We start from the raw sequence: 26,457 nt of genomic DNA, 5'->3' as shown, positions 1-26,457 counted from the left end.
CTGTAAGCCAATACTGGTATGTAGACGCATTTCTGTGTATTGGAAAATATTTCTTTTCTTTTCTTTTCTTTGGGGACGATCACATAATCAAAACTTGTTTAAAAAGCTTGTTTATTTTGAACCAGTCTCTCAGGTTTGAGTTCTAAATTCTACAAGGTAGCCTGGCTTAAGGCGCACTGTCCACTTTGAAGTGATGTTCAAATTCAATCTTTACCTTCTTGACCTTCGTGCTTCCATTTAAAACGCCAAAGAAAATGTGAATAAATAACGAAAACTTGCATATAGGATTTTAGCAGAGAATAAGAATAGACGAAAACATTCTTCAAAATAAAAAGTGGGAACAGATTCAGCAGTGAAGTACAGTTCGATCAGGATGGAGGATCCCGCTTGGTAAATCCAATCCTTAACCGAGGTTATGTGAGAGTCAATAGGAGTTGAGAGCAAAGCCTCTGGGTAAGATACACTGTACATTCAGGAGTAGATGGTAATGACTTCGCGCCCCCCTCCACGGACGAGGAGAACCCGATTTAAACCCTCGGTGATCACCTCGAGGAACTCCATGTCTGAAGGGCAGTTTCAGTCAAGGAGAAAAAAACACTAAGACAGTAATATTAGATACTGAGGAAGAAACCGGTCCCCTTTGTAGCTCATGTCATGAGTATAGGTTATTTGCATAAGAAATAGGTAGCAGTTGAACAGAGACCTGGAGTGAAAAATAAGAGCTCTATTAATTGAAAGTGTGCAAGGATACAGTTTTCTTCACCCATACGATTTTTGGGTGGTCCAGGCATGTTTAGTAAAATAAGCTTTGCCTCCTTGGACTTCTTTGTGATGACTTCATTGAGCCGCAAAGCGGTATGCATGCGCCTCACATCTGTCTGGTTCCTTAAAGAGAAATTGGATAACATTGGATGCCGCTATTCGGATCACACATTGGTCTCAGTGTAACACGGTCATACTTACAAATGTTCCCATTCCCTGCAAGCAGCATTCCCAAAAAACAAAATCAAGTTTGAAATAGAACCAATATATACACATATAAGCCCTTTCACACCGTCCAACAAAGATGGCCTTTTGTACAACCGTTCTCTGCTTGTTTAAGTTCCTAATACAAAATTGTCAGTCTGAAATATTTGACTTAACATAGGAAGCTGAGGCACAAGCGAGTAAATGCGGTTGATTCCCAATTGGTAGAAAGGTAGCATCATTGTCTTGATTTATATTCAAACCTTTGCTGAAGTTAACACAATCTATGCTTTTGTGCGTTTCAAATGTCATGTTGGTTTTCTGTTTGTAAAAGTAAAATATTTTTCAAGTTGTCAAAGTAAAACAGTTGAGTATAAATTTTATAGAGCTCGCATGCTTGTTCCCTTAGTGCGGGGGTCGGCAACCCTAGGATCTGGAGCCTTATGCAGCTCTTTATTGCTGTGCTAGTGGCTCCCTGGAGCTGTTTAAAAATGTTTGAAAATGGAAAATGGGGGAGAGAAGTATATTTTTTGTTTTAATATGGTTTCTGTACGAGGAAGACATGACGCAAACATTCTTAACGTTTTCCAATGCTGTAAGAATGTGTAGAATAGATATCCAACTTCTGTTTACGAAGAGTAGCGTCATAGCCTGCGGCCTGTATTTCTATCAGTGCGGCGGGATGCCAGGTAGGTCCCTGTTGTAAACAAACCGATGACTGTGTGATCGGCCATGGATCCCAAGGGGAAAAGGGGAAAATAATGGAGGAAAACAGAGGATTCGACGTTTTTTGAACCAAATCACTTGCATTCACAGCCAAGGATTTCCCGAGTGTTTGCGTTGTAGCGAGAAGTTTTCACATAACAAAAAGAGTCATGTGGAAAGACATTTCTACGAAAAGGCATACTGCAACTCCAGCCGAGTACCCAGTGGGGAAAGAGAGAAAAAGTGCGATTGCATTCCTTCTGAAGAAATTAGAGGTTCACAAAAATAGATTCAAGAAGTGTAGTGTAATTCTCTACAGAATGGACTGCAGGGAAATTAAATATTTAATCATGAATCTTCATGATGTATTTTTAGCCAACTTAGTCATTTTTATAGTAGGCTAATATAACCACATGCTTGGTCCCTTTGTAATGAGGACTATATAAGGCTCTTAATTTTTTGGCGACTCCAGACATATTTGTTTTTTTTTGTCCAATATGGCTCTTTCAACATTTTGAGTTGCCAACTCCTGCCTTAGTGTAACAAGCTTTTAGGCCACTCACGGTTTCATGCTGAAAGGGTCTTTGCCCGCCTCCGGGTCCTTTCTCTTGTCAGGCCCTTTATAGTCTGTCCAGGTGTTTCCACAACCAGCAGGTGTTGTGGGGCTGGTAGGACTGGTAGGTGTTGAGGTGTTCTTACTGTGAATGAGCTGAACCTGTTTTGAGTTGGAAACAGCCATAGACTGAGACAGGGACATAATGACAATGTGACAGGGTGAAAGAAAGAAAAACACACCCATAAAGTCAGTGTCTACTGTGGCAGCACCTCACAATGATGGAGCCTATCACAGCGGACTTTGACGTATATTTGTTCGAACAACCATTCATACTCCGATTGAGCATCAGCTGAACCCATAACTTTGTGTGTCAAACTGCTGTTTACCTCCTCTTCTGCTTGTTCAGCCACACTGCCCCCTTCATCAATGCTGTGGCGTGAGCGAGATGCATTGGATTTTTTTCGCCGGATTGAGCCGCGGGACGAATCTGTTATGCTCTGAATCTGCATTTATATGGACACAGACGAGACGCTAAATTCTCCCAAGATTACAGGATTTGTCTGTGTGTCAAAGAATAGCTTGTGAAATTCGTACTTCTCGCTCCTTCTCATTCTTAGTCAGATGCATCTGCTTGAGGATCTGTGAGCGCTGTTCCATCACCAGCGTCTTTTCATAGGTATAGGCTGAAATGTCACTGTCATGCTAGGACGGGAAAGCAAAATTCAAGTGTAAAATGAGTAAAGTGAATCAATGGCAAAGGAGGCACATCAAGCTCACCATCTCCACCACTTCCACCTGAGCGTCAATGCGCAGATGATAGAGAAAAGTTATGACGTCTTTTTTCATCTGAATACTATTGTCGTCCATTTGAGCCACAGTGAAAATGCGCATCTTGCACTTCCTCCACACCTACAGAAAAGGGCAATGATGATGCTAAAGACATCCTACCCAAAAAATTCCTTATTGTATTTGCCACCTTATGCTGACGCAGCAAGAATGGCAGAAGCATCAGCATGCCTCCATCATGGACAATCCACCACACATCGATGTGGCCTTCGGTGAAGCGCTCTCCATTGGATGGGTAGCTAGAAATGTTTTTGGGAACCAACAAGGCCAAACTGGCCACTGTAGTCTCTCGGACAACCTCTGCCCAGTGTCAGGAAGAAATGATTTGCCATGTGAGTGGACAAGTGTGGTCTGTAATAGTGCTCTCAAAGCGGACTTCAAGAGCTAACGTCACTGACGCCAATACCACTTACCAATAAAGTCTCGAAATTGTTGGTGGAACTCGGGCTGTTTCCAGTTACGTGGCCAGCTGATCATTACAGTGTTGTGCTTCAAACCTCCTAGTCCACCAACCTGTATCAGGTGGGATGTCCCATCCCTCAGATTGGATGATACAACCACTTGGGGGAAGCCCTTCACCTTCTCCGTCTCCATCAGTTTCCGCAGAGACTGCAACATGACAAAGAAACATTTGCAGTTAATCGTTATAAACTGCAGGATAATTTAGAAAGGTGTGTGGCACAGACCTGGTCTGCCCTTTGGGACTCCGTAAAGTTGTCAAGAAATGTTCCCTGAACAGAGGTGCCCACGATTGTGAGTCCTTTCCCGGCTTTCAGCTGATTGGTTAAAGAAATCAGACGAGGCTGCTCAACGTTCTGTTCGGCATCCATACTGACCAGAACCAGAATCTGAGGCCTGAGCAAAGAGACAAGTCCTCTAGAGATAGCTAGAGCACAATAATCTTGACCAGGAAACGTGTGTGCTTAACAGACACAAATTAGTTTGACTTTGGACTAACCTCCAGTTCTTGGTATGTGGTGGGCCTTCTTCCAACCTCATGAGAGCAAATCGGGCAGCGCTCAGCGAGATGCCACGTATTCCATCACCCCACTCTTTCTCAGCTCTGTCTCAAGTTCAAATATGTCTCATAAATGATGTTTCCGACTCATTACTCATTACTAATAATGAAACAAATGTTAACCCAATTTTTGTAACCCGTTTCCAAAAACATCTAAGAATCAAGCCTCAGCTGGTTGGCTGATGACGAGTATGTTTCTTAAAATACAATTCCCTCGTATTTGCTCATGTGTATTCTATCAGCTAATGAGATACCTACCCGCGGAATTCAATGTATTTGTAGATGCAGGTGGCAATCCCCATCGCAACAATGGCATAATACCAGGAACAGATGAACATAAGTGATAAGCACAAGCTCATACCCAGGAATGATAAAGCCCTGTGGGAAACAAAAGACAATATTGGATCATTTTAACTTGCTTTTTATTGTTCTGTTCTCAAGACATGCAACAAAAACAGAACAAGCATGAGCAAGGCCTGATCTCATACAGTATACAATAATCTAAATCATAATCTTCATTCATTATCCGTAAAGCTTATCCTCTAATGGGTTGCAGGGGTGCAAGAGCCTATCCAACCTACTGTGGGCCGTAGGCGGGGACACCCTGAATTGGTTTCCAGCCAATCGCAGGGCACATTGAGACGAACAACCATTAACGATCAAACTCATAATTATGGACAATTTAGAGTGTTCGGCCTTCCATTCATGTTTTGGGATGTTGGAGGAATCCGGAGTACCCCGAGAAAACCTATGGAGGCACGGTAAGAACATGCAAACTACACACAGGAAGGCCGGAACCTACCGGATATTGAACCCATGCTTTTAGAACTGTAAGGCGGTCATGCCAACCACTACCGTGCCACCCGAGCGATAATCTGATTGTTAATTACGTATTAAGTAATCTTCTCTAAGAGCTGAGTTAATGAAAAAAACAATTATTATAGTTGACACAAGCCATTAAATTAATTCATCAATTATCCATGGCGCTTATTCTCACAAAGGGCCGCAGTGGTGCTATAGTCTATCTCAGCCAATTCTGGGCAGTAGTTGGGGGACTCCCTGAATTTATAGCCAGCTAATCGCAGGGCAGAAGGAGACAAACAACCATACATGCTCACACGCATACCTAGGGTCAATTTCTACATTTCTGAAATGGAATCAAATAGGGACATTCCCAAAAGATATGAAAATAGTTTTCCACATTATTTCTACAGGACCTCCTCCAATCAGCCAGATCTGAGTCTTTGGTCTTCTGTGCTGGGGAATTAAAGAGTCCAGTTCTCACAGCCGTTTTCCCTCCAGGAAAGAAAGCTTTTTGTTGAGGATAGCTGTCTGCGGGTTTGTCCCATTCTTCTATTGTAATCACAACGTACATCGGTATTCTCAATATTTCTTATATTTTTTGATCAAACTCTCCATTTCTGCCAGTCTCATAGTATTCTAACTGCTGGTATTTTGCATATGGCTTGCCAACTACAATATTCCATCTCTCAGTTAATTACAGAACTGATGCAAGAAATTTTCCTTCTGTAATTACTGTTATTATCAGGGGTGAATGTGGCTAGAATTTTTTGGCCGGAATTCCCCCTGAATTTTTGGGCGTTGACATCGTCTTGTTACTTTTCTCGTATTAAATTTGCCTTGACGACAGTTTAAATCTGATGTGTTTGACTTACTAAAGTCAAACTCTTCTAACTCACCAATGATAGAACTTAAACCGTGGCCTCCAGTTTGGTGTCCTCAGTAATGTTTGTAGCGCACAGGCAAGGTTAACGAACATGTAGCACATCAAGAAGAACCTGAAAAGGAAATCAACTGGTTCAAAATGAATGTATTGTAGATATCCATGATTTGACGGCCAAATTACATTGAGAGAATGGGTGCAACTGCATCCAAAGAGGCAATGATGATGCCAATCTCGCAAATACAAGCCGTAAGCAGGAGGGCCCAGGTGGGCTCCCCATTGGCTTTACCATGTCCGAAGACCTGCAGAGATGAGAAAATAAGTATTTGTATGAATGTCGAAGCACATCTGATTTGACTCTTGCATAATAAACAACCACACATTAAATTGGTAGGTTAGCAAGATGGAAGTGAGCTAAAATTCAGTGTTACATTATGCCTATATTTAGTGAGACGAAACATGTTTACAAGCGATCTGAAAGCTGGCATACACTCACTCGAAGAAATGGGATGATCCCATCTCTTGAGATGGCCTGCAAGAGACGTGGAGCCCCTGTCAGACTCTGAAGTCCTGCGCCGCAGGTGGAGAAAAATGATCCAAACACAATGACCCACGGAGACGGCCAGGCCAGAGTCCCAATCACCAGGTTGCCGTTCACTCCTTCACCAAACCTGAGAAGTGACAGCAAGTAAAATAGCTCAAATTTTGGGAGCTAATTATTGTGATTCAGGCTACACTTTGGAGTACTGCAGTGCTTAGTTCTCGGTCCTATAACTGCAACTTACTTATCCCTCAGTACAACACCCTCTATACAAGCACCAAAGAGAATCACACAGGATATATCTGAAGAGATAAAGACTAAGGATTGTGTTATTGGAAATGTTTAGGAACAACAGGAAATGAAGTGACCGCGAGTGATGCGCTTTCAAATCCATTCACATTGCGCTGCATAGATTATGGCTGCTCCGCGAAGGATACACACAATAGATGTGGTGGTGATGGCTGCAATGGTGCCGATAGGGATGGACTTCTGAGCATCGCGCAAATCTCCAGAGCGATTGGAACCTGCCATGATACCTACAAATGGATCAGGTTAAAACGGTTTTATAGCAGGCCTTCTACCAGTTTGAAGTATATTCATTTCAACTCAGGATTTTGACAGACATTTTGTACTAAGAAAAATGTTTTCAATGTTTCTACTTAAACTGATAATAGTCAGCTTTTGAACGTCATGCAACTCTTGCGTTTCACTACTTTTTGCACAAAGTTTTGAACAAGAGTATAAAGAGTGGTTGGAGATACTGAGGTGTATTTTACATCTCTTAGGTTTCCACATATTAAAAGATTTGATTTTTCCAGCTGATTCATAGCTTTTCAATGTCATACAATTTATCCGAAGACAATATTGTCGACCTCCAACTTCTCTAACCTGTGACAGATGGGAAGTATATTCCCACCAGCAGTGTAAAGAAGCTGCTGATGTCGGCGATCACAAAGCGGTTTGTGGCAGAAGCAGAACCGTCAAGGTCCGCTTGTGAAGCCAGTCCTCTCTTCTCTACAATCATCCCCTTTTCCAAATAATTGCCAAACAAGTTTTCTGGAAAACAAAACCAAATCGGTGACCATGGAGATTTATTTTTGTTCCCATAGTAGGACGCGTTGACACTTGAGGCATTACCTGCCAGGATTCCACTAGTGACCCCTGGAATTCCCTGTATCTCTGTGATGTTGTTGTTGTTAAAGTAGTCATCGCAAGTGGCATTCAAGTACTCTGAATCACAGAATGAGCGCCATAACTTGGTGGTGACAGTCTCATTGTTGATTTCAATGACCTTTGCGCAGATGTCATAGCCTTTGGAGGCAAGAGTCCGATTTCCCAGGAGGCACACTCTGCAGGGAAAGCCAAGGAGGAGCAGTAAATTCCACAAACTTGCAGCCCCCCTCCAAAATTCACGATTAAAAATGTCCATTTGACTGACGGGAAGATTGGTGGCTCAATGGCAGTCTTGATGACTCCTGCGTAAACAGCCAATATGGACAAGATGACACAGGCTAGAAAGAGCAATGCCAGTTTGTTGACATATTTCACTCCCACAAACACCACCAGCGCCATGAAGCTTAGCACGATGGTGCCGTACACCCTCATATTATTAAGAAGGGCCGCCTCTGCTTCCACTCCCTCCAAGCCCTCGATCTTAAAGATGGCTGCCTGAGGAACAATATAAATCTGAAAGATGGAGCAAGGAAGGGATGGGAAAGGTGTGGAGGATAAGGGAGGAGAAAGGTGCCACAGAATGCAAATGATCATCAACCCTACTAAAATGTGAGACAATACACTTTTATGAGGTGCAACATTCATTTGTCTTCGTTGCTGCCTATCCTAACCAGGCCCAGTCAACAGTAGGTCATGTACACCCTAAAATGGTTGCCGGCCACACCACCATTCAGGCAAACACCCTTTTCAATCATTTTATCATGCATGCTTTTGGATGTGGAAGGAAACTGGAGAAATCCCACACAGACATGGGGAGAACTTGCAAAATCCACACAAGAATAGTAAAAAAAGATATAGTAATGTCCTATCAGGGGTGCTTGAGCCTATCCCAGCTAACTACGGGCACCAGCCGGAGGACACCCTGAATTGTTGGCTAGCCAATCGCAGGGCACAAGGAGATAAACAACCATTCACACGCACATACATACCTAGGGGCAATTTAGAGTGTTCAACCAGCCTACTCTGCATGGGAGGAAACCGAAGTACCCGGACAAAATCCATGCAAGCCTGGAGAACATGCAAACTCCACACAGTGAGAACCGACCTGGGATCGAACCCACGACCCCAGAACTGTGGCCGCCACGCTTACCACTGGGCTGCCGGGCCGCCAGAAACCAGGCAATCGAATAATATTTCATCTCTCAACAGACTTTTACACGGAGCGTGATTAAAACCCCACTGGCATTCTAATAATGTTGAAGATGTTCAACCGTGACTTAACTTGTAAGCAAGTGGCTTTTATTCAACATTCCAACGGGCACACCTTAATGGAAAGTCTTCCACTCATGCTTGTAAGATGTATTAGTACAACATGGTCAGGTTGACACTTGTTATTTTATGGATTGCAATTACTCTATCTGTACTCGGCGATCTTCTAACGTAGCCTGCTTTGCCATATATATAACATTGAAACTCTTAGTTCAACCAAAGAATATAACAATAAATTTGGCCTGTCCTTGGGTGTAATGCCATTGGTGCTACTGCACAGGGAGCTTTATATTCATTCATTCATTTCATCTCCCATACCGCCCATCCTTGAAAGGGTTGCGGGGGTTGCTCGAGCCTAACCCAGCTATCTTTGGGCAAAAGCCAGACTACACCCTTGACTGGTCGCTAATCAGTTGCAGGGCAGGCACACAGAGAGACAAACAACCATCCGCACTCCCAATTATACTGCCACCAGCGGGAATCGAGCCTGCACCAAAGTCAGGCGAGTGAACCTCTACACCATGAGGCGGCAGGTAGCTTTATATTATTTATTTATTTGCCTCAACATAGAGTGAGTCGGCCTGTGACCGCTTGTCAAGGAATGGAGCCTGTACAAGTAATACAAAGGCAGACATCACTCTTACCACTCTTTCTATACTCTGTTCCCCGCCAATGGACAAACTATTCTGTTTTGAACTCCTTCGGTTGTCTGCACTCAACTCGACTTATGTGAGTGATAAATAAAGCACACTGTGTGTACAAGATTAGTTTCAGCATCCTTGCCAGCGACATCAATGATCCTGCATAAACTTTGCTCTCCCTTCTCATCTACGGCTCCACACAGCATGAGGACCGAGCCTCAAGGAGATTCTTTTTTTCCCCTTTTGTTTATACTACATGGTGGACATCTGGATAGCATTTCCGCCTCACATTTGAAAGATTGCCATGGTTTTCCGTGCTTGTATGGGTGTTCTCTGGGTATTTCCTCCCACAGTTCCTAAGCATGCGGTGTAGAACAACATGAAAACTGTAAATGGTCCATGGGTGGCGACTAAGTGTGAATGATTGTTGTCTTTATGCATGTGTTTTGTAATTGGCCGCTGATTAGTTCAGGGTGCACCCCAACTCGAAATAGATTTTTGTGCTTGTTAGTGGAAGTGTACTCCAACTTTGAAGCAATTATGGTGTGGATTACTTCATCATGCACAACAGAGACAAGAACACCACTGGTTACATAAGTGCTATTGCGTAACACAGTGGATGAAATAGTAATTGCTGACTTACTAGCAGGATTTCAATGCAACCAAGGATGTACATGGCACCAGCAAAAGTGGTGCCCAAGTAGAAACAAATCCCGACAGCGCCACCAAACTCTGGCCCAAGGGAGCGAGAGATCATGTAATAGGAACCCCCAGCTAGGAGAAAAACAAATCAATTCATTCAGTCACAGTCAAGTAGTGTGTCAAGACAGTATTATTTACCAATTTATCACATATACTCACCCGGAACCACTCCGTTTGTAGCAATGGCACTCATGGAGATGGCCGTGAGCATAGTCTTAAAGAAAAAAAATGCACCCGACAGTTTTTTCATTTGCTTATGTGGCATGTCCATATGAAATTACCAACCTGTCAGCTTTATATAGGGTTTTTAGTTTTGGAGAAAAAAACCGGCAATGGAATTCACTCTTGCAATTCTGAGTAAACAGTTTCACACATAGGGGGACATTCTTTCTAAAGATTCGGGTGAGTTGGCTGGATTTGTGTGGAATTTCAGGAAATGCCCCTCTGGACTGATATATAACTCAATAAATCCAAAGGGGCGACATGTCTCAGCATCAGGGAAGTAAATTGGTCTGACTGCTCATGGGCAGAGAGCATGTTGACAAACCACTGAACAAAACCTACTGTGAGAGAAAGAAACTAAACTGTAACTTCTGCTATGTAGTGGAAGATCATTACATTTTTGGACTAAAATGCATGATTTCACGAAGATATAGGATTCTTTCTGGACTATATAGTTCAGGGAAATCAAACAGTTTGGGCAAAGTGTTTTAGATTAGATTAGATTAGAACTTTATTTCGTCCCGTATTCGGGAAATTTATTGATTGCAGTAGCAAGACAGACACAAGACACACAAGACATTGTAGACCCAGGTAAAAAACTGGAGCCACACACAGGAAGTCCACAAGGTGGGGACCTTCTGCAGACTGAAACTGAGGTTACCGCACAGTCCCTCAGTAGTCTGGAGGTTTTAAAGATCATCTTCCATGCCTAGATCCTCCTAAACTGTCCTATCACCTAATCAGCAGCAAATACAATTGCTGATGTAGCGCAGTGGCGACAGCTGAGAAGATATGCGAGGAGGAGCACATGTACTTCTACTCACTGTGGAGCAACACATGAAGACAATTATGAAGGAACCAAAGACGCCCCCAATTCCAACCATCCAGGTCATCCGCAAGAAGAGGATCACACCAAATATGTTTTGAATACATGGCAAGTATACACCCATGAGAGTTCCCAGCTGTGGTGCCTGATGAACACAAACGTGTCATTATCAGTTGAAGCTTACATCATCATGACACATTTAACTACAAAAATAAGGACATGGAACAACTATCAATTTTGTCTCTCTACCGTGACGGGTTTTTTAGACGGTCGTGCACCCTCCTCATTGTTCTCAGCCTCCTCATGTTCTTTGCTCCCAGTTGGCAGGTTGGAGTAGTTGGCAAGGCTGCTGAGCAAAGACGACACCATGGGACTCGTGTCCATCTCCTCCTGCAAACACACACAGATTTGCACATTTATATGCATACAATTGATTACATCGAACATCAGGAAATCAGAATGTCTCCTACCTCAAACAGGGCCATGTTCTTGCCATCATACTGTTGGCTCTTCTCCACATCACCAGAGGCACCACTGTTGATGAAAGGACTGCTCTCTTTGAGGTTTCCATCACCTGAGACACCAATCAATAATAATAATGTATTGATTGTCATCATTTATGTTAAAGGGATGTAAAATATCGTTTGTCACGGTACGGTACGGATCTGCTCAGGCCGTGGGGGTCAGAAGCACGTCAAATTCAATTCTTCGCAACTGTTTCGCGTTCCTTCGAACATTTTCGGTCTTTATTGTTTTTGTCTTCAACTCAGTAACTGTCAACTGACATTTTCTGCTCTGTGTGATTGACGTGGTATTTCATTCACAGTACATTTGTTCACTGTTATTCTTTTCTGACTTTAATTCTTTATTTTTAGAGTCAATCACAAGAATTTGTTGAAGAATTTCTGTAGCTTGCTTTGATTTTATTGGCACAGAACTGCATAGCTGTAACATTGTTGGAAAATGTATGGAGTTTGGTGGCGACTTGTGTGGTAAATTAGGAATGTCATTGATTTTAGTAAAAGGAAAGCTCTGCCAGATGTTGCGTTACTGGATTTTTTCCCTGTCTTTTGATGCAGTGCTTCCTTCAGAATGTAAAAAAGCAATTTCAAACCTGTCTCACTGTAACACAATTCAACTTTGATTGAGTGACGTGAGGTCGCCAATAGCAGAGGTGGGCAGAAACGTGTTACATTTTCTCAATTACATTTACTTGAGTAACTATTTGAGAAGAGTATCCTTCCAAGAATAGTTTTACCATGCCAAACTTTTTACTTTTATTTGAGTAGATTTGTGACCAAGAAACACTTAATTTTTATTTGGTACCGTTAGACTTCATGGTAGGAAACATTTCCTCCACTAGAGGGCACTTATGCTCTTTGGATGGGTGATGTTTCATTTCTGTGGATTCTTATAGCCATAAATTGATGATTTTTGTGTATTGTTTTGGACTTATGTGGCCATGTAGTAATAACAAAAGTTCATATAGATGATAGTGTGCTGAGGAGAAAAGAAATACAATACAAAGAAAAAAATTTGCCCGGCCGGGCAGAGCCTGAAGAGGGGGTTCCCCTTCACATGGGCTCACCGCCTGTGAGAGGGGCCAAAGAGGTCGGGTGCGTCAACAGTTGGGCGGCAGCCAAAGGAGGGATCCTTGGCCATCCGATCCCCGGCTGCAGAAACTGGCTCTTGGGACGTGGAATGTCATCTCTCTGTTTGGGAAAGAGCCTGAGCAAGTGCGTAAGGTTGAAAAATTCCGCCTCGACGTAGTCGAGCTCACCTCTACGCACAGCTTGGGTTCTGGTACCACTCCTCTCGAGGGGGGTTGGACAATCTTCCACTCTGGAGTTGCTCACGGTGAGAGGCACCAAGTGGGTGTGGAGATACTTATTGCCCCCCGGCTCGTTGCCTGTATGTTGGGGTTTACCCTGTTGGACGAGAGGTTCGCATCCCTTCGGTTTTGGGTGGGGGTACGGGACCTGACTGTTGTTTGTGCGTATGCACCAAACAGCAATTCAGAGTACCCACTCTTTTTGGAGTCCTTGCAAGGGATGCTGGAGAGTGGTCCTTCAGGGGACTCCCTTGTTCTGCTGGGGGACTTCAATGCTCACGTGGGCAATGACAGTGAGACCTGGAGGGGCGTGATTGGGAAGAACGGCCCTCCTGATCGGAACCTGAGTGGTGTTCTATTGTTGGATTTCTGCGCTCGTCGTGGATTGACAATAATAAACACCATGTTCAAGCATATGTGCACTTGGCACCAGGACACACAAGGTCGCAGTTCGATGATCGACTTTATGGTCATGACACCGGACTTGCGGTCGCATGTCTTGGACATTCGGGTAAAGAGAGTGGCGGAGCTGTCAACCGATCACCACCTGGTGGTGAGTTGGCTCCGATGCCCTTCTGGTCCATGGGACTCCGGAGGCAGCTGATGGGTGCTGGGTGGCAAAGCGGTTGTCTCCGAGGCAAAAACCCGGGGAGGGGAGGAGTTCGGCGAGGCCATAGAGAACGACTTCCAGGTGGCTTCAAGAAAATTTTGGTCCACCATCTGATATCTCAGAAGGGGTAAGCAGTGCACCATCAACACAGTGTATAGTGGGGTTGGGGTGCTGCTGACTTCGACTCGGGATGTTGTGAATCGGTGGGCCGAATACTTTGAAGAGCTCCTCAATTCCACTGACACACCTTCTCAAGAGAAACCAGAGCCGGGTGACTCTGGGGCGGACTCTCTTATCTCTGGGGTCGAAGTCACCAAGGTGGTTGAAAAGCTCCTCGGTGGCAGGGCACCGGGGGTGGATGAAATCCGCCCGGAGTTTCTAAAGGCTCTGGATGTTGTGAGGCTGTCTTGGTTGACACGCTTCTGCAACATCGTGTGGACATCGGGGACAGTGCCTCTGGATCGGCAGACCAGGGTGGTCCCCCTTTTTAAAAGGGGGACCGGAGGGTGTGTTCCAATTATAGGGAAATCACACTCCTCTACCTCCCCAGGAAGGTCTATTCCGCGGTACTGGAGAGGAGCGTGCGCCGGGAGGTCGAATCTTGGATTCAGGAGGAGCAGTGTGGTTTTCGTCCTCGCCGTGGAACAGTGAATCAGCTCTACACGCTCAGCAGGGTCCTTTGGGGCGCATGGGAGTTCACCCAACCAGTCTACATGTGCTTCGTGGACTTGGAGAAGGCGTTTGATCGTGTCCCCCAGGGAGTCTTGAGGGGGGTACTCCGGGAGTATGGGGTTCCAGAACCCTTGATATGTGGGGTCTGGTCCCCATATGACTGGTGTCGGAGTCTGGTCCAATTCTGTTCATAACCTTTATGGACAGAATATCTAGGCGCAACCGTGGCGTTGTGGGGGTTCGGTTTGGTGCAGTATTGCATCCCTGTTTTTTGCAGATGATGTGGTTCTGTTGGCTTCATCAGGCCGTGATCTCCAACTCTCGCGGGAACGAGTTCGGGATGAAAATCAGCACCTCCAAATCTAAGATCATGGTCCTCAGTCGGAAAAAGGTGACCTTCCCTCTCCTAGGTCAGGGATCAGGTCCTTCCCCAGGTGGAGGAGTTTAAGTATCTTGGGGTCTTGTTCACGAGTGAGAGAAGAATGGAGCGGGAGATCGACAGGCAGATTGGTGCAGCATCTGCAGTGATGCAGACTTTGCATCGGTCCGTTGTGGTGAAGAAGGACCTAAGACAAAAGGCGAGGCTCTCTATTTACCGGTCGATCTACGTTCCCACCCTCATCTATGGCCACGAGCTTTGAGTCGTGACCGAAATAACAAGATCCGGGATTCAAGCGGCCAAAATGAGTTTCCTACGCATGATGTACAGACTTTCCTTAAGAGATAAGGTGCAAAGCTCGGTCATCCGAGAGGGGCTTGCAGTGGATCGAGAGGAACCAGATGAGTTGGCTCGGGCATCTGATCAGGATGCCTGCTGGACGCCTCCCTCGGGAGGTTTTCCGAGCACGTCCCACCGGGAGGAGGCCACGGGGCCGACCTCGGACACGCTGGGGAGACTATGTCTCCTGGCTGGGCCGGGAACGCCTTGGGGTCCTCCCGGAAGAGCTGGATGAAGTGGCTGGGGAGAGGGAAGTCTAGGCTTCCCTGCTGAAGCTGCTGCCCCCGCGACTCGACTTCGGATAAAGCAGAAGTAGATGAGATGAAAAAAAACTTGCTCATTAGTAAGTTCTTTCCACCAAATACTTTTTTAAAATGACAATTTAAAGTTGATTAATACTATTTTTAATCAACCCTACTCTTGATTAAATTTTTGCCTATACTCTATACACCCATGACCGTTAGGACCACTGTAAGCCAAAGTCGTGTTCTCTCAGTATTCAGGTCTACTGCCAAGAAAAATACTTTTGTTAAAGTAGGAGACCCTGCCTTATTCTCATATGTACCGTGCAAGGTTTTGAGAAAATCTCAAAAATGTGAAAGATTCCGTTGAAATGAACTGCCCTTTTTATACAGAGATTAAATTTGGATCTTATATTCTTGGCTGGTGACCAGTAAAACAAAAAACTGAACTTATTTGTCATGAATTACATGTTACAGTTACTTTTACGTGATATGTAAAAATAAAAAAATAAAAAAAACTTTTACATGATACTGCAGGCGCAACAGGCTGAAATGCGAGGCAGATTTGTACCCTTCATGTGACATGGTTATTACAAAATGGACAGTTCATTCCAGCTTTTAAAAGCTTAATAGGACATAGGCTGAAAGGGATTATCCAGCAGCTGCTGGAGGCCACAGAGGAATTTCTGAATTTAAACATCTGCATGTGAGCAAAATGTACAAATCAACTGCATAAGTGAGCCGGTATTAGGCTAATTACATTCAGGCACATACTTAATACCTCATCTGTTTTCACCTCGCTGGCTGTAACTGAAGATTTAAACTACTGTTAACCGACCAAATTTGACACTGATTCGTGAAGCTGTCTGCTTTTTGTTAATTTGTACAAAGATGAAATCAGTGGTTCTTATCCTTGTTGGAGCTACCGAACCCAACCAGTTTCATATGCGCATTCACCGAACCCTACTTTAGTGTAAAATAATAGATGTTTTTTTTCCTTCAAATTCAAAATATATAAATTCCTTGCAGCACTGATTGGCCAAGCATTGCAATGTCACGTGATCATCCGCAGCAAGTGATGGGCATGTTATCGTGAATAGACAGATGAGTCGATGTGTCTTGACCTCCGTGGCAGAGGCTCCATCGAACCCCTGAGACCGACTCACAGAACCCAAGTTAAGAACCAATGAATTAACCAGACTACTGAGTGACTGTGTGGTAACCTCAGTCTCAGTCTTCAGAAGGTCCCCACCTTGTGGACTTCCTGTGTGTGGCCCCAGTTTCTTACCTAGGTCAACAATGTCTTGTGTGTCTTGTGTCTGCAACCAAGAAATTTCCCAAATAATCTATTGTGTACACTTGGAAGCATGTTTGAATGTGTTTACAGTGGTACTTCTAGTTACAAAATAAATTGGTTCCAGAAAAGTTTGTTACTTGGATTTTGTGTTGATCTCCCAGTGCACTCTTTTCCTGTCTGCTTTGGCTTGAGTGCCACACTGACATGGCATAGGTCAGCATGCTCTCAATAGCTGATCGGTAGAATGTCACCAGCTGGTTGGTGTTAAATTGCTCCTTCCTGAGTACTCAGGAAATATAGCCTCTGCTGTGCCTTCCTGATGAGTGGTGTTGTGTTTGCTGCCCAAGTGAGGTCAGCAGAGATATGAACCCCCAGGAATTTGAAAGACTCTACTCGCTCCACACATTCGTCATTGATATACAGGGGGGCCGGGCGGCTTTGTTCCGTTGGAAGTCCAGGATGAGTTCCTTAGTTTTGGAAATGTTCAGCACCAAGTGGTTCAGGGCGCACCACTCGCTGAGTCTAAGGACCTCATCTCTGTAAGCTGTCCCGTTCCCCTCTGTTAGGAGTAGCCTCCTATTGTTTTTCCCTTTGCCTTTTCCCTACTCTCGTTTGTCCCTCCTGCCTTGCCGTTGTGTCCCTTTGTGTCTATTTAAACCCCACTGATTATAATGTCATTGTCGGATCGTCTGCCTAAATCCCCTTACCATGTAGCCACGTTACCTCGTTCCTCCATTGCCCGTGTTGTTTTCCCTAGTCCGGTTTGGTTTCGTGTTTCGTTTCCTAAGTCTTTGTTATTTTGTAAGGTCCCTCCTAAGTTATTAAAGTTTTGGTTATGAGCACTATTTCCCTTGTCCTCGCCTGCTTCCCCGCGATTGGGTCCTAATTCCTCGTACCTCGCCTCGACGTCTCCCGTGGACGTAACACCCTCTGTCAACTCCAAATGTTACAATGATCTCAGGATTCCTGGGTCTGCACTTGTGTGTGTGGAGTGAGTAAAGTAGTGGACTCAGCACACACCTTGGGGCAAGCCGGTACTGGGAGTGCGGGTGGATGAGAAGTGGTGACCCAGCTTCACGCGCTGGGGTCAGTTGACCAGAAAGTTCGTCATCCGGGAGCAGGTGGAGGGCGTGATCCCCAGGTTGGCCAAGAATGACCTGTATTGTTGTGTTAAAGACTGAGATGTAGGTGATGAAGAGGATTGTGACATTGTTCGCAAGGTGGCTCAGTGGTGGTTATTGCATCTTCAGTGGATCTATTCGGCCGGTATGAAAACTAATGTGGTCGTGGATGTGGGAGAGACAGGCTTTGATCTGTTTCAGTACCAGTTTTTCAAAGCACTTTACGATGATTAATGTGAGGGCTACGGTGGAAGTTCTCCAGATTGTTTATAGGTGACCTCTTGGGTACTGGGATGATGGTGGCCGATTTTAGTCAGGCTGGGATGGTGTCTTGTTCTAGTGACAGGTTGAATATGTCAGTGAAGTCTGGTGCTCGTTGGTCAGCACATGTTTAGAGTACTTTCCCTGGTATTCCACCCGGTCCTGTGGCCTTCCCGGGGTTGACGGCAGGGAGCACACATCTCACGTTCACTACCCCAGCGGTGTTGAAAATGAATGTTTACTGTGGATCTCCCTTTAAGTACAAAATCAGAAGTGGCAAGACCAAAGTACCCAATGTCTGGCTGGCAATAACTTGATATTTCATAAATCCATCTGCTCAAGGCTCCCATGCCCTACTGTTGCCTTGTATTATGCAAGGTTCAATACAATGTTCTTCTCATCGAGTGGTTGTGGTTACACGGTCTTTTTACTGGAAATATCAGGTTAGGCTAACCACTTAACCACTGCACTTCACATTGTAATCCATAATACAGAAAATGAATTTGATCTATTTAAAAGAATGCAATATGTCAAGGTCTCTGTAATCTAACATTGACATCCTGACCCACTCGCTTCACAAAGTGACATACTCTTTATTCAGGGTGGAGTAATTGGAAAAGCACTAAAACACATTGTGAGGATTATGGCCTATCACTGACAGGCTTTAACCTCGCTTCCCTGATAAAACACCACCTTGGCTGTCCTTCATATTCCTGGAATACTACAATGCTAAATGTGCTATGCCGGGATGGAACATTAAAAAGCTGTTCTTCTCCAAGACATTTCAAAATCATCAATAGGCCACAAAAACATATTGAAATCTTTGTTTGACAAAATGAGAGTAACTATATAAACAGATGGGTGCCAAAATAGGAGTGCAGTTATGAAAAACAATGCACACATTTATATTTTGATACAAAAGTTTTTTGCAACACTGCTAGAATTTCAGAGCGTATCCTAATTATTATGACCTCAAAATGCAAGTAGAATAATAGTACCCTGGAAAACATAGTTACTACTTAGTTTCAATTTTCAACTTCTTGACCACTATTTATTGTGCCAAAACCAACTTCTGACTTGCATCATCTCTGTGGTTAGTACAGTGGGGAGATGAAATATAAGTTAAATTTGTTCCTAAGACCACATTTGTAACACAAAACACTCACATCGTCTTTTCTCATTGAAACAAAAGAAAATAGCACCATGTTCCAGCATTCGCTAAATTGTTTTGCAGTGTTCTTTTTATATATAACGCTTTGTGCAATTACAGTTTTTGAAAATATACAAATGTTTTGTAGAATAAAAAGAATTAAGCAATCAATGCATTGTAATTAATTATTTGTGATTGTGCAGTTGTTGGGTATGCCGATTACTGTATATTACAGATGCACATGGAGATCATTACAACTATTTTATTTAGCAATCTGCAGTAATATTAGTTGCTTTGTACTGAGGATAAGAATTTTCCGAATTGCAAGTTTTCAGTCTACACTTAATTTGCCATCATTTGTCAGTCAGTCTTCTGCATTGTGTTCTATAATACAACCAAAGTGACTTTACCGAGACTAAGTTTTATATGCCTATTCATAATAGATATTGAACAATTCTCTTTCATTATTTTATTTTGTATCTGTGAATTGATATTTTTCAATTTTTATTTGGCTCCAACCTGAATTAATTAAGTACATATTTGAAGGATATAAGCACATGGAAAAACAAGAAATATCCATAGTACATTTTTGGAAGCTTTTTGAAAATGGACTAGAATAAAATGTTACCTGCTTAATTTAACGCTGTAATTTAAGCGTTAACATGCTGAGTCTTTTTTCTTCTTGTTGTTTAGCTGTTTTAGTTTTTTAAACTTTTATTTTGTCCCTCTATATGTAAAAATGTTTAACACGAGTCGCTGTTGGTGTAGTGGTACGTTTGTCCGAATCCTCTCTTTTAAAGAATTGTTCACTATCTTCCAAACATCTGCTTGTGGTAAAGTGACCTAATGCCTACACTGTATTATCACACATTTTTGTTCACACTTAAAGGCAATACATTGGCCAAACAGCAGTTCTTATCTTGATAGACTGTTGAAGCATGCCAGGCGCCTCTAAGGCACCTATAATATTGCTCCACAAAAAAGGAAAATCACAATGTTTTATGTTATTGAAGATTCTTGATGATTGCGTGCCAAGAATTTTGAAAGAGAAGAAAAAGCTCTCCAATTCACAGCCACATATGTTCACTGACTGTTTCATGCCACTGCTCAAGCATGGGAAATTACGACAATCCACATTAACGTACAAGCAATCAGAGAAATGGATTCATATTCCCATGACTGTGGACTTATGACATCTGGCAACAGTAGAGAGTGGATTAGTTCATCTAAACTCCCTGTGTTTGTATCAAGTCTACCTTGTCCGGCAGGAGGAGTTTGTATCTTAAATCACCTTATGAAAACGGAATCTTGTCAGATCCTGCAAGACGTTTTCAGAAAACTTGAGAAGGGTCAGCGTTCCCCTTCTCACACAAATTTAGATTAGCATGTAAAGAATATGATACTTTCAGGGTAAACAATGTTGATTCCAGGCACAAATACAACTAATTTATAGCTATCGAGCACCGCACTAACTTCAATCAGACTGAAAGTAAGGGAACTGTTGCAGACTATCAAACGTACTCAAGCATTTTGTGGCATGCACTCAGCACTGGGATTCGTTCTTCATACATACTTGATAGTACAGTTCAGTGTGTTACCCAAGTATGATTCCGTTTTAATACTTTGAATGTCTTTGTAATCATCTCATTCTCTGCCTCTCATAAAAGTAAATGTCAAATCTACCTCAGCTTGGCTGCTTGGCAGTAAAAGATCACGTTTGAGTTGAATTTACGACAATGGCCATACAACCAACCCCTTGGACCCCTTTTGCCATAAATGTCAGCCAATGAGATGTATTAGTCTCCATCATGTGCTTAACATGCCTAACTATCGCAAATCCTAACTGCTACCTCAAGCACACACTGTCATTTTATCGTCTATTGTTTTGTTTAGTGACCAATATTAGTCATTAGATTAGTGTTTGCTCTTCTCAACATGCTGCTTCAAAACAAATAAATCGGTGATTCACTTCTAATAAACTGCAGCACTTTAGCCCCTCCATCTGTTATGACCCAGTTTTGTACTTGGCTATGTTCTGGGTTGACATCTGGATTTGGTCACTCAGATCCACTTGCTAGTGCTTCCCCACCACCTTATTATATCTTCATGTTGCTAGCCTTGATATCACAATGATCAACTAACTGCATTAAAATAATTCAACATCAAAGCCAGAACCAATACAAGTTGTTGATCATTTACAAGAAAGTAAGGAATTATAATCTGTCACAGGCAACTGACTCAAGTGTATCCAGGATGATGACTCATACGTGATTACTGCTATGAAATACAAGAAAAATCAAACTTGTTCTGAAATGACTTTATCAGTCATTTCTAATTTCAAATATATACTATAGATCTATATAATGTTTACACACCCTTGCTAAAATGGCACGTTTTTGTGTTATAAAAAAACTAAGTAGCAAGATACTGTAATTTATATACCAATTTTTACCAGCATACTTTTCACCTATAACCTGTAAAACTCTTTTTTTCTGTACAGGGGAAGTAAACATCTAAAATAATGTGGTACAAAAAAATTCACATCCCCACATAAATGGGTTGTGGCTGTGAACAAACATGAAAGTTGTTAGGGAACTATTTTCATAGTAACGTTGCTTTTTCCAGATTTCCAGTCTGTGGAAAAAAGGCTCTCAACGACATACTTACTGGGGTGTGTCTTTTTGTATCACTCTTGTATCACTTTATAGTCTAATGATTTCTTAACCGTCTTGTGTTTGTACAGTGGATCAAAATCTTAAATGCATACCTATCAACCTCGGTCAATTGCTCCCCTTATTAATGACTGCAATTCCCCTTATTAAGCGATGGAAAAAAAAACGTACAAATGCAACGCGGCACATATTTATTCATATTGGGCGCATGTAAAAGTCTAAAATTTCCCCCAAAGTCGATGTACTGGTGCCCAATCAGTCAGTGCGCCTTTTGTATGCACTAAATTCAAGATTCTGTAGATGTCGTTGTATGACGCTGACAGCTTGACTGTCTGGGTAAACAGCTTGCTAACGAGCTATATTTATATAGAGAAAGGGGAATCCGTGTGCGCATATCGTGCTTAAAGCATGACAATATTAGCAGTCGACGATGATGTCTTCATCTGCTACCAGTGACAGAAACGATCCCGGTTAGAGCCGAAAAGGGTACAACAAGATCGGTTTGACAAAAAAAAAAAAACTTACTTAAAAAAAGCACAAAAGTTGTTATACGGGGTAGACAATTTGAATTGATCAAAAAATGTATACAATACGGGAAAACGTATAGGTTGACAGCTAAGTAAATATAAGTCAGATTCTTAAGAAGCCTAAAAGAAAAAACAACAACCCCTGAATTGAAAGCTGATTTCCCACTCATCCTCCTTCCTTAAAGCCGACAAATGTTACAACTTTTTGCTGATCCAGTTCACAGTATAATCTTAAATCATCTCCTTGTTTTCTTTCTTGGTAAAGCGGTGTTAACATTGTTTTATTTACACAGTTTTTGTTATTTAAAGCAGCACGGGACAAAACATGGCATTATTCTATTGCTATTTGGTTTGGCTATTTGGAATATCTATGCACTAGGCTTCCCCATAGTATTGAAGTCAGGTTATAATTGAGAAGAAAATAAAATAAAGTTTAATGTTTGGCTTGGTTCAGCGATGACAAATGAATTCTTCAACCTCACATTTACTCCATTGGATCTTATTGATTGCAATGAATGGACTGGAAGCCTATCCAGGAATCTGTCGCGAGTTTTTATCTTGCCTGCCTTCTTTTACTTAGGAATGTTATTTTCCCACAGTACGTGATCTTACGGTGAAATTCGTCATGTTACTCCTACAAAGAAATTGACTCTCCGTGAATGCACCTGTTATGATCTGCAACTAATTGTGAGCAGGCCATTCTTTACAGTATCAGGCTAATGTACTGTCTTATTTTCACAATATATCCTTCATGAATGCTTGCAGCTCATTTAAGGTTGCCTTAAAAGATATGAATTTGGCTTTGTCTTTAATTTATGTTAATTTTGGATTGAAATATACTCAAATCCACTATCCTTAGTTGATAGCTATTGCCTTAAAATGACTGGAAAAGAAAAAACAAGGCTGTATTAAATTGTGTCTTGGGTGGAAACATTGAACTTAAGAAGCTCAAATGTTCCTCATTTTGCAAATGCCATTCATTTTTGTCCACCGTCATCCATCACCTAATTTTTATCAATATGTAGTTAGATGTTGCTTTATATTGTGTTATTGTGAGATACAACACTCATGCTGCCATTAATGCAAGCACAACAGTAATTTGACTCTTGCCAAACTGCGCTCTTTTAAACCAGTGACACCAAAATTAAACAAAATAAATGAAATTCCTAATTGGTTTTCCTTTCCCTGGTGTTTTGTTTTGTCCCCGCCACTAAAAGAAACTCTGAACGAAAAATGATGTCACACCCAGGTCTTTGCAGTCTGCTAGCATGCCATTCATAGACTTGCTATTCTCCTGTTGACATGTGACTGTGCTGTCATTCTGTCAACATGTAATAGCTAGCGTAGCACGAGAAAGATAGAAATGACTATCAAGTTTTGGTTGTGATGTATTAAAACACTATAACCTATCGTACTACCACATGTAGCCCAAAAATACAGAAAAATGCTCAAATTCCATCTGGTAAAATATTCAGAAATAAAACGTCCGCCGCCATGTCCCAAGAGCAAGATTACCTCCTAGTATACACTCATGCTTGGATAAACATATTAAAAACAAATAATAAATTACAGTGGTACCTCGAGATACGAGCTTAATTTGTTCCGGGACTGAGCTTGTATGTTGATTTACTCGTAACTCAAATGAACAATTCCCATCGAAATGAACTAAAAACAAATTAATTCGTTCCAACCATCTGAAAAAACACCCACAACAGGATATTTGATTGGAAAAACATTTTTATTTGTTCTAATTCGCCATCTATTAACAAAGTAACAAATAACTAGTGGTTTAATAGTACTAAAATGTGTTTAAGTACTTTTAGCACAGCAACGCGCTCGTAACATAACATAAACAAATTTAAATGAACTTGGATTACGATGCAGACACACTCAAAAATATGTTTAATCTAACTTTACACTAAATTTAATTCTAATTTAGTTTTAAATTTTGATACCTTTCTTCTCCCGGGTTGGCTCTATTTGCCACCCTCCACCCTGACTTTCAGATGCAATCTATCGAGGGTTGTTTGCTTTTGTATTCCCTTCAAAATATTCCGAAAATGATGCACACAAATGTCCTCTCAATAGGATAATGCATGACCACTTGCCAAATTGCCCGGGAAGTAGTACTCCTCTCGTATTAGCGAACAAGCTCCGCCATTCGCACTGATTAACGGGAAAAAAAAACTGAAAAATGCAACGCTCCGCCCAGTGCTCGTAGAGACATTACACAAGGGAGTTGCGACCAGAAAGACAGTGCCCATGATGTTCTTATGAGCAGCCTCTCGTGTCCTCTGTATGCCCATAAATCAAAATTTGTATCTCAAGATAAATATTTGCCCGAAATTTTACTCTCAAATTGCTCGTATGTCGGAGCACTCGTATCTCGAGGTACCACTGTATATTTAAAAAATAATTTGGCAGATTGGATTTGTTTATGCTGCTTCTGACCTAATGTGTGGCTCTTTGACTCTCACAGTTTAAAATGCGATAAACACCAGTGTGTATATACAGAATTTGAAATACTAACTCTGAATTAAAAATGAGGAAGTCTGAAGTAATTATGTTCATCCCTCTATTCATTTTCTAAAACGTTTATCCTCATAAGGTTGGCAAAAGTTGTAGCCTCTCCATTCTGACTTTGGGTGAGAGGTGTGGACTGGTCGCCAGACAAGCGCAGGACACACAAACAACCAATCACCCTGGTAATCACAACAATACAATTTGTAGTCTTCAATGAACCTAACCGGATTGCAGTATGAATTCTTGTAGAATCCACAATAAAAACGACTGGAATTGCGTTGGGTGCAAATACGTATACAAATAGTACTTAGAGTATGTCCGAATAACAAAATATTTGATTTTAAATGCATCTATTAGCCCAGGGAGAACATTCTTGCTGCTTAAATGAATTAGCTTTCGCTTCCGTTCACATGGATTCACATGAAAAGGCTAAATCGCTGCAGCATTACAGTGACCCGACAAGTCACGGGCAAATAAGAAAAATGTACTGTTGCAAAGTTCAGTTTAACAACTGAAGGCATCCCAAAAAACAAAACAAAAAAACACATCTATCTTGAAGTTTCTTAGTGTAAGCCTCTGTCTTTCTGTCAAATGCCAAAGCGAACTACAGCATCCTGTTCCCCCCTAAACTGGAATGTGTGCACACTCACAGTGGCTTCACTCACCCTGGTTGTTAGGGCTCCCCTCTTCTTCCTCACGGTCTGTTGTCACGTTGTTGAGCATCCTTTCCTCCTGATGCTGTGCACCCAGCTGTGAGCAAGGAGACTTATGCTGTTCTCACGTGACCCTCACAAGTAAAGAAGTGTTATGTATCCTCTTCCACTTGCTCGATGCTCTTCGGCTGGACACTCAGGAGGCTGAGTGTGTCAGGCTATGCGGGCGAGTTGGCCAGCTTGATGACACATGTGTTAACCCTGTTCCCGTGCGCCACTTGCCCTCAAGTCAGTTTAAGCTCGACCACTACATTCATGTATTCACAAGGTATTATCCCTCTCCCTCCCATCCTCTTTTTTTTAACTCCCTCACGCACTATCTCATGGTGAAGAAGGGACACAGGGAAAGCGGCGTCTGAACACAATGCCCGCCTTCTCAGATTAGAGTCCCGTTTGATGTTCTTTTCAGGGGGCAAACAGGAATCCATTTTTTTCATTACTTTCTCTGTTTGTTGTTTTTACCCCTCATCCTTCCCCTCTTTATATTTCCGTGCATGGCCACATCAGGTTGTCTGTAAGAACAGCTTCAGGCTGAAGCTGCGTAGTTCAAAAAGCCGTTTTCCTGAAGTTCTATTGCAGGGGTCCGGATCATTTTGGACTGAGAGCCATAAACAATGGATATTTTTAAATGTAATTATTCCTTGAGAGCCATACCCAGAATTTAAAAGTAAAAATAAATGGATTCATTTTTTGTAATTTAATCTTTTAAAGTACAATAACTATAACTAACTGTTGCGTCTACTGAAAAGAAACATTATGAATAAAGCAGTGCTAGAGTTAACGTTGGTGCCATTCAAATTGTGATGTGCTAATGTGAAGCTCATTGGTCAGTGGAGCGCATTCAAGGTAATGTCGTGAACACAGATGTGCCAATGCAAGGCTCCCTCCCATTGGTCGATGAATCGGAGGTCGAGTGAGACAGTGATGGGCAAACGTGAAGCTTTCTTGGTGTGTTTAGGACTCAACTCTCT

The 26,457-nt window shown here is 42.4% G+C and overlaps 1 protein-coding gene and 1 long non-coding RNA gene across 4 annotated transcripts in view; one reads left to right on the top strand and one right to left on the bottom strand.

The window, feature by feature from the left end:
* The window catches only part of LOC144067290 (uncharacterized), a 52,844-nt gene that overhangs the window by 5,492 nt on the left and 20,895 nt on the right, over positions 1-26,457 (top strand). The window lies entirely within an intron of this gene.
* Positions 95-25,803, bottom strand: slc12a5b (solute carrier family 12 member 5b). 3 transcript variants are annotated; one of them, XM_077590292.1, is made up of 26 exons: positions 25,439-25,802; positions 11,620-11,723; positions 11,399-11,539; positions 11,148-11,294; positions 10,261-10,315; positions 10,043-10,173; positions 7,755-8,002; positions 7,454-7,665; positions 7,205-7,372; positions 6,754-6,852; positions 6,561-6,618; positions 6,272-6,446; positions 5,959-6,077; positions 5,792-5,890; positions 4,350-4,469; positions 4,032-4,136; positions 3,760-3,928; positions 3,487-3,682; positions 3,204-3,373; positions 3,005-3,136; positions 2,822-2,929; positions 2,614-2,730; positions 2,235-2,413; positions 964-978; positions 752-885; positions 95-563 (listed from the first exon to the last, which is right to left on the bottom strand). In XM_077590292.1, the coding sequence occupies exons 1-26, from the start codon at positions 25,494-25,496 to the stop codon at positions 472-474; spliced, it is 3,351 nt and encodes a 1,116-aa protein (XP_077446418.1). In that variant the 5' UTR covers positions 25,497-25,802; the 3' UTR covers positions 95-471. The 3 variants fall into 3 exon arrangements, with proteins under 3 accessions (XP_077446418.1, XP_077446566.1, XP_077446485.1); XM_077590440.1 differs by having other exon boundaries at positions 2,235-2,386; positions 25,439-25,797; XM_077590359.1 differs by lacking the exon at positions 964-978 and having other exon boundaries at positions 25,439-25,803.

Source organism: Stigmatopora argus, chromosome 1 (assembly GCF_051989625.1).
Source record: "Stigmatopora argus isolate UIUO_Sarg chromosome 1, RoL_Sarg_1.0, whole genome shotgun sequence".
Taxonomy (NCBI): Eukaryota; Metazoa; Chordata; class Actinopteri; order Syngnathiformes; family Syngnathidae; genus Stigmatopora; species Stigmatopora argus.
This window is presented reverse-complemented; position numbering and strand designations above follow the sequence as displayed.

Coding starts and splice junctions, on each gene's coding strand:
- slc12a5b (XM_077590292.1), bottom strand. CDS start 25,496: ATGCTCAACAACGTGACAACAGACCGTGAGGAAGAAGAGGGGAGCCCT. Junction 10,174..10,260: donor TACAAACGGAGTGGTTCCGG/GTGAGTATATGT, acceptor TTTTTCTCCTAG/CTGGGGGTTCCTATTACATG. Junction 2,414..2,613: donor CTGAACAAGCAGAAGAGGAG/GTAAACAGCAGT, acceptor TCCCTGTCTCAG/TCTATGGCTGTTTCCAACTC.